The sequence below is a fragment of the Pimephales promelas genome, chromosome 17 (genome assembly GCF_988280905.1).
Source record: "Pimephales promelas chromosome 17, fPimPro1.hap1.1, whole genome shotgun sequence".
Lineage (NCBI taxonomy): Eukaryota > Metazoa > Chordata > Actinopteri > Cypriniformes > Leuciscidae > Pimephales > Pimephales promelas.
Window position 1 is genome coordinate 23577425 of NC_142785.1, and position 6849 is coordinate 23584273.

The 6849-nt window shown below is 39.8% G+C and overlaps 1 protein-coding gene across 1 annotated transcript; it reads right to left on the reverse strand.

Moving 5' to 3' along the window:
- Positions 1-257: 257 nt before the first annotated feature.
- sh2d4bb (SH2 domain containing 4Bb) lies at positions 258-3743 on the reverse strand. The gene is made up of 4 exons (XM_089122211.1): positions 3282-3743; positions 2739-2782; positions 656-794; positions 258-546 (listed from the first exon to the last, which is right to left on the reverse strand). The coding sequence occupies exons 1-3, from the start codon at positions 3390-3392 to the stop codon at positions 707-709; spliced, it is 243 nt and encodes an 80-aa protein (XP_088978337.1). The 5' UTR covers positions 3393-3743; the 3' UTR covers positions 258-546; positions 656-706.
- Positions 3744-6849: the final 3106 nt, after the last annotated feature.

The window sequence follows — 6849 nt, forward strand, 5'->3', positions numbered from 1 at the left end:
ACTGGCTGGTTATGTATTTTCTCATATATATATATATATATATATATATATATATATATATATATATTGGATAATTAATAACCCCAAAAAAGCTACAGACTGCAGCTTTAAGTGAAACAAAAAGAGTATGAGAGTGGTGTGTTTTGTCTATAAACAATAAAAGCAATATCACCCTCAACACACATGCATAAGGTATGGTTGGGATCAATTATCATTGATTTGATTATTGATTTTACCATTCAGTGAGTGACTGTGTGACTGGATTGCTGTAATGACGGTGTTGTCTGCGCCTGTAATGGCCTGAAGCGAGTTGGCCAGCACTTGTTGCGGGTAAATGGCTGGCCTCAGCTGGAGGGGTCGTATGTCCGATGACCGAGCCGTGCTGTCAGTGGTGACCTGATCCGTTCGGGTGCATCTTATGGAACAGGATGGTGAGTCCAGCCACCAGGCCCTTCTCTGTAGCCCACAGAGACTGGCGCTTGTAATCATCTCTAGCCCGTCGTGCCTTGCACTTCATCTCCTCATACGCTGCCTAAGAGCATTGCACTGTGGGAAGTGGAGAGAAATTTGAATAGAAATAAGCTACTTTATATTAGAGCAGCCAAAGTTCCCTTTTTCGTTCCAATTTTCTTTCCCATTCCATTTGTTCTCTCACATTGTTCTTGCCATTCTTTGTCATCTCTCTCACTCCTCTTTTCCTCCTGCTTCAGAGAGATGTACAGCTCCTTTGCTCTCCTCTCCTCAGTTTGGCGGATTTCTTCCTCGCCACGCTGTCTCTCTTCCTCCTCATATTTCTATGAGAAAAGGAGAAAGAATCAGCCCATGCTTTTCGTTTTCGGTGCCATTATGCTGGGGATATGAATGATTAATTCGGTGGACAATGTCATTAACCCAAACATCAGTGCTTTCAACTCTATTATAGATCAGGCGAACAAATGTTGGCCATGTGTCTCAGAGATCACTATCTGCATTCTGAGAGGTTGCCAACTTTTAAATAATTCATTCTCAGAACATGGAACACACAGCAATTAAGCCTAATTAACCTCAGTCTCTATTGTAAGATCATAATTAAAGGCCTGGTTGAAGAATAAATGCAAGGACCCTTAACTATTGGATCTTTTGTCACAACTGAGCAGTTGAGATCAGGATTGTTATGCTATTTTTTTTTTGGGGGGGGGGGGGGGGTCCCAGTCTCCGTTTTTCAAAATAACCATGCACAGCATCTTACGTCATCAGCGTCACTGTAGCGGATGGACAACAGAACCTGAAAAGAATACAATGCTGAATAAAGTCATAGTTTTTGTTGTTTTTGGACCAACATATATTTTCGATGCTTCAAATAATTCTAACTAACCCACTGATGTCGCATGGACTACTTTGATGATGTCTTTATTTCCTTTCTGAACAAGGACAGTGTATATTGTACATACATTTTCAAAGGAGGGACAGAAAACTCTCGGACTAAATCTAAAATATCTTAAACTGTGTTCCGAAGATGAACGGAGGTCTTACGGGCTTAGAACGACATGAGGGCGAGTCATTAATGACATAATTTTTCATTCATTTTTGGGTGAACGAACCCTTTAAGTAATATGTCATTATGGTTATGGGTTTTGTCATCCCCACTAAAGGCCTGTGGGGCAGTTGCACATGCAGTGAGTGTTTGAAAGATGGGTAAGATGGGCCGCACACAAATTTCAGCACACCAGAATTTGAAATACTGTCGCTGTTACACAGTGTTTAAACTGGACGAGACCATTACAGCTGTCTACACTGGACATGAGAGACCATTGCAAGTCCATTTGTCCTTCATAACAGAAGTAGTGCAACAGCTCGGAGTACGTCAGAAATAGAGTGAGGCATCAGTTTACTGTCTGGGTTTTGTTGTGTCGTGTAGCATAGTGTCGCACCCAGTGTTGTATCACTGATTATAATCGGTTCTAGTTTCTTTGGCCAGTCTAGACACAGTGTTATGAAATAGCAGAACCTGGCCGCATCTACAATAACAAAACTTGGTACGTATTGAACTCCTCAAGCCAAACAACTTTCCAATTTACAGTCATTAGCTCCGGTCAACAGGAAGTCAGATATTTTGGTTTGAATGTGGATTTTTAAAGCATTTTCTCTCCCCCTCTCTCTGTCTCTGTGTCGGTGTGAGTGCGTGTCTGTGTATTTGTGTGTTTGTGAAGAGGGGGGCTAGTTTTATTGTTTCACTGTTTCTGCATTAAAAAGGAACACAAATGTTTTTATTTATAAAGTAAAGGCATGGAACCAGTTTTTTTTTTGTAGTGCATTGACAATAGTTTAATTAAATTAACTTGGTCCAAAAACTTGGTCCATAAATCAAACACACTTGCAGAATGGTTGCATAGTGCTATAGGCCTACTGCCTTCTTGTGTTCCAAATCAGGTAGGCCGGTTGTATTTATATATAAATATGTTAGGAAATGTGACTATGGCAATATTTTTCCACCGGTTAATCAACGTGTGACACCACTGGGGCTTTTAAATCGCTAACTCGAAAGTGAAAGTAAAACAGGACGTCGTCTACACAAGACATCAATAATGGTGCGCAGTAGAGCGAGCGTTTTTAATTTCTGTGGAAGTAGGAATGAACTAAAAAATGTTCCCTCTGTTCTGCTCGTTCCTTGCCATGGACGGGCACCGTTATGAATGCTTGTGCAGCCGTGAGCATTTTAATTTTAAAATTAGCTCCCCCATAATAACCCATTCCCATACCTCTCCATCTGATCCCAGAAGCCACTGAATGCCTCTGCGGTCGCCTGGGAAAAGACACCACATAGCACACAGTGAAACGATAGCTTGATGAAACACACTTTCCAGACCCATCAGACCGAATTCAGATAAGAAAAAGAAAAAATAACACGGATGGCACGACAAAGCTGGAAGAGATTAGCCTACTTGGATCCTTTATATGCTGCGGTAACATGACAACTGAACAAGATAATGGAGCAAACTTTGAAAATAGTCACAGACACAATCTTTGATGTCCTTTGATGCAATGCAATTGCTAAATGATGCAAACCTAATCCACCTCATTTGCATATTATATATATATTAGATAATGGATAACTAGAGATTAGAGTTATATATTGGAGTTACATTGGAGTTATATTTATGTCTTTAAAATCTAGGAGGACACGAGGCATAAAGCTTTATTCAATGGTTTGTTTAGAACTGTGTCCCCCTTTCTAAAGTTGCATAAAATACTCTGAGGTTTAGTCATATCTATCCGAAGGAACAAATTCTAGCCAAACCCACCTTCAGTTCCTCTCTAATGCGATCTTCCTCTTCTTCCTGCTTGGCTGCCTTTCTGTCATCTGTCTCCTCCTTCCATTTTTCTGCCACGAAGCGAGCCTTCTCCTTCGCCATGGCATCTCGAAACTTCTTTTCAATCTCTGCCTCCTTCACACGCCTCAGGAAATTCAGCAGAGCTTGAGTGATGCACTTTCTTATCCCCCTGTACTTCTATCATTATCACCCCCCTTCTCAATCCACCCTCAGTGTCCCACTGCACCCATCCCTTGACCCTGTCCCATGGTTTTCTCAGCGGAGTTCCTGTGCCTCTCGTTGGGCCTGCTTCCTGGCTCTCTCCTCCATCAGCTGTTCCACAATGTCTTCAAAGGGCTTGTCCCCCGGGGCCTCCCCCATAACCCACACCCATACCTCTCCATCTGATCCCAGAAGCCACTGAATGCCCCTGTGGTCGCCTGGGAAAAGACACCACACAGCAAACAGTGAAATGATAGCTTGAGGAAACACACTTTCCAGACCCATCAGACCGAATTCAGATAAGATAAAGAAAAATGACATGGATGGCGTGACAAAGCTGGAAGACATTATCCTACTGGGATCCTTTATATGCTGCGGGAACTTGACAACTGAACAAGATAATGGAGGAACCTTTGAAAAAAGTCACAGACACAATCTTTGATGCCCTTTGATGCAATGCACTTGTTACGTGATGTAAACCTAATCCAGCTCATTTGCACCACTTCCTTAAAGTTGACTTTTTAAAGATATATTCCTACAGTACTTTCTCCATTCCCCTTTAATGTGTAAAAATCCAAGTAAGCCATTTATAGACTGATTTTACACTATATGACTCTGTTGTGCTTTCAACACAGTGCTGTCTTGCTGTCTGAAGATGGATAAGTGCTAAAACCTTTGTTTTAAAACTATCATTATTTTTGCAATTTGGTGATGGTAATGGAGCAAAAACACATTTGAACAATCTACAAAGAAATAGTTTTCTATTTCTTTGTAAAACAGTTCTTAACTAAACTTTACAGGGTAAAGAAATAACAATTACGATAATTTATGATGATCGATATTGTTTTCTGAAATTAATTAGTTTTATTTAGCAAGTATGCATTAAACTGGCCACAAGAGACACTATATGCAATACATACTGTATAAAAATACATATATATTGATGAGCATATATATCAATACATGTATATTGATATGCTTGGTGAGCATAAATATTATGAGATATGTGAAAGCAATTGAAGTAAACGATAAAATATTTTATCGTTAATATAACACGCGAACCCAAGACGTTATAAATCCTTTAGCGTGAATATGACACGCACACCCTACCCCACACCTAAACTTAGCCCTAACAGCACGTGTTATATTAACGATAACGGGTGCCATGTGCGTAGTATAGCGCCGTTTTGTCATATAGCGTTCTATATGCCGTTAAAGGATGAGAATGCGTTGGTCAGGCTCTATATACATATCCTAAAGAATCTGCTGCATCATCCTGACGGATTGCCAAGTATATGTCCTTCTGACAATTGTTTGACCTTTGTCTAGTCACTGCAGACTGTAAGTCCAAGTGTCTGTCTGTCTCTCAGGATCAGTCTTCAATGGCTGAGGAAGGCCCAGGGTTTGTCTTAAATTTAAATCAGCTGATTTAAATCTCATTTAGAGTGCGGCATTTTTACTGTAAGACTTTCTTTCCTTTCACCCTCCTTTTTATATACCTCTCTATTCGACAACTGTTGATCACAAATGCATCCCTTCCTTTAATCTTCCCAAATATGGTCTCTGTCTCTCCACTACTCGCATCCTGCAATGGTATTTCGTTCTTGCATCTAAAACCTTATGGGGTCTCCTGTATGACCCTGCTGGCCAGGTGTGTCTGACACTACTACCTGTGTGACAGCTCTAGTTTTTTTTTTTTTTTTTCATTTTCAGGTTAAGATATATCTGCGTCTGCGGATGTGATTTTCGATTAATTGCCTCGTTCAAAAATTGTCTTCTCTTACACCTCTGTCACATTAATTGCTTCAAATGTCAGATTGATATCAGCTATTTGCAAGCTATTTGCTAGCTGTTTGCAAGCGATTACTATTACTATTAGCTATTTTCAAGCGAGGTTAAATTATATTACGAGAGAAACATTTGTCAGCAGTTATGATTGCAACATGAAAATTTGAGATTAATTGGTTGGATTAATTAATTTGAGATTAATTAATAAACTGTAGTATTTATGTGCTTGTGTGGCACGTTATAACTGACCTGTCCCTGTCTCCCTACCTTTTCATGGTGTAATCATCTGCGACTCATATTGCAATAGTTGATCACCTACTATGTAGTAAGGAAGTATGCGATTTCGAATGCTGCCAGGGTCCTTAGGGGCAGGATTGAAGACCTAGTGTTTAGGCTACCTTAGCAGTAAATAATACAAACCTGACTTTAAAATGACTCTCAAGAGCAAAGCGCAGTCGCAAAATAAATGTAAATATATTTGTAAAAACCCTCATTATATACATAGAAAATAGAATGTTGTTATTTTGCAGGTTCATTTTATTTCTATAACATTAGTAGACCACAAACCTAATCTCACTAAGGAAAAGGTAATAATGCTACGAGGTGCAATTTTGTAGCCTATGAATTCATGTGTTAATTGTACAAAAATTGTAGTTTCACCTGAAGTTTATTTGCTTGAACAGATAAGAGCACCTCTCCCAACACTGGTTCTGTGTAATTGTCTTTCTGAGGTCAGTATTTTCATCTCCATGCCTCACCTCTCTTCCTCTGCCACCCTTTGGACCTGATTTCTACAAGGGGCTTTTCATGTTCTGCATAAAACCCCCATGACCTCATAATTACTCTTCTCTCTCCTGACTATTATTCTAGTGTCACTTATTCATCCTGGTCACTATTTGCCAAAGGGAACAGGGAACGAGACCAAGAGAAACAGAATAAAGAATGAGAGGAATAGAGAAAGAAAGAGAATGAACATAAATGTGAGAGTAGAATTAAATGAATGCATTTGGCATTTATTAAAATGAAAGGTTTAACATTCAAAGGTATTGAAGCGATAATATTTTCACATCGACTGAAACCTGTCAAAGAGGCTCCTGCGTTCATAGCAGAACTCTAACACAAATGCTAATCGTACCATTGATGTAATAATCATGTCAAACAGTGAGACTCGTTATCAAATGCTATTAATCAAAAACAAAACCCTGTCATGCCTGTCCAAAGCTCAGTGTTTACACTAACGCAGCTAATTCGTGGTGGGCGAATTTGGGCAAAAGATCGACACTAATTATGTCATTTAGCCTTTCGCAATATGCAACCAGCACTTTGCGTATATTTACTTTCCTTTCAAACCCACCGCGGCTCTCCACTCATCCCCGTAGACTTGCGACCTGAGAAGGCCTCGCTTCCATTATGCGGAAAGCAGTGGCTTTTAAAAAATTCTACTGCAGTACATATTATCAAAGATGTAGGATGCACTGGATGTTCATGTGCGAGCTGCTAAATAAAACAGAAGCACTTTTCATCTTCATCTGATGATCTGTCAAGCCAA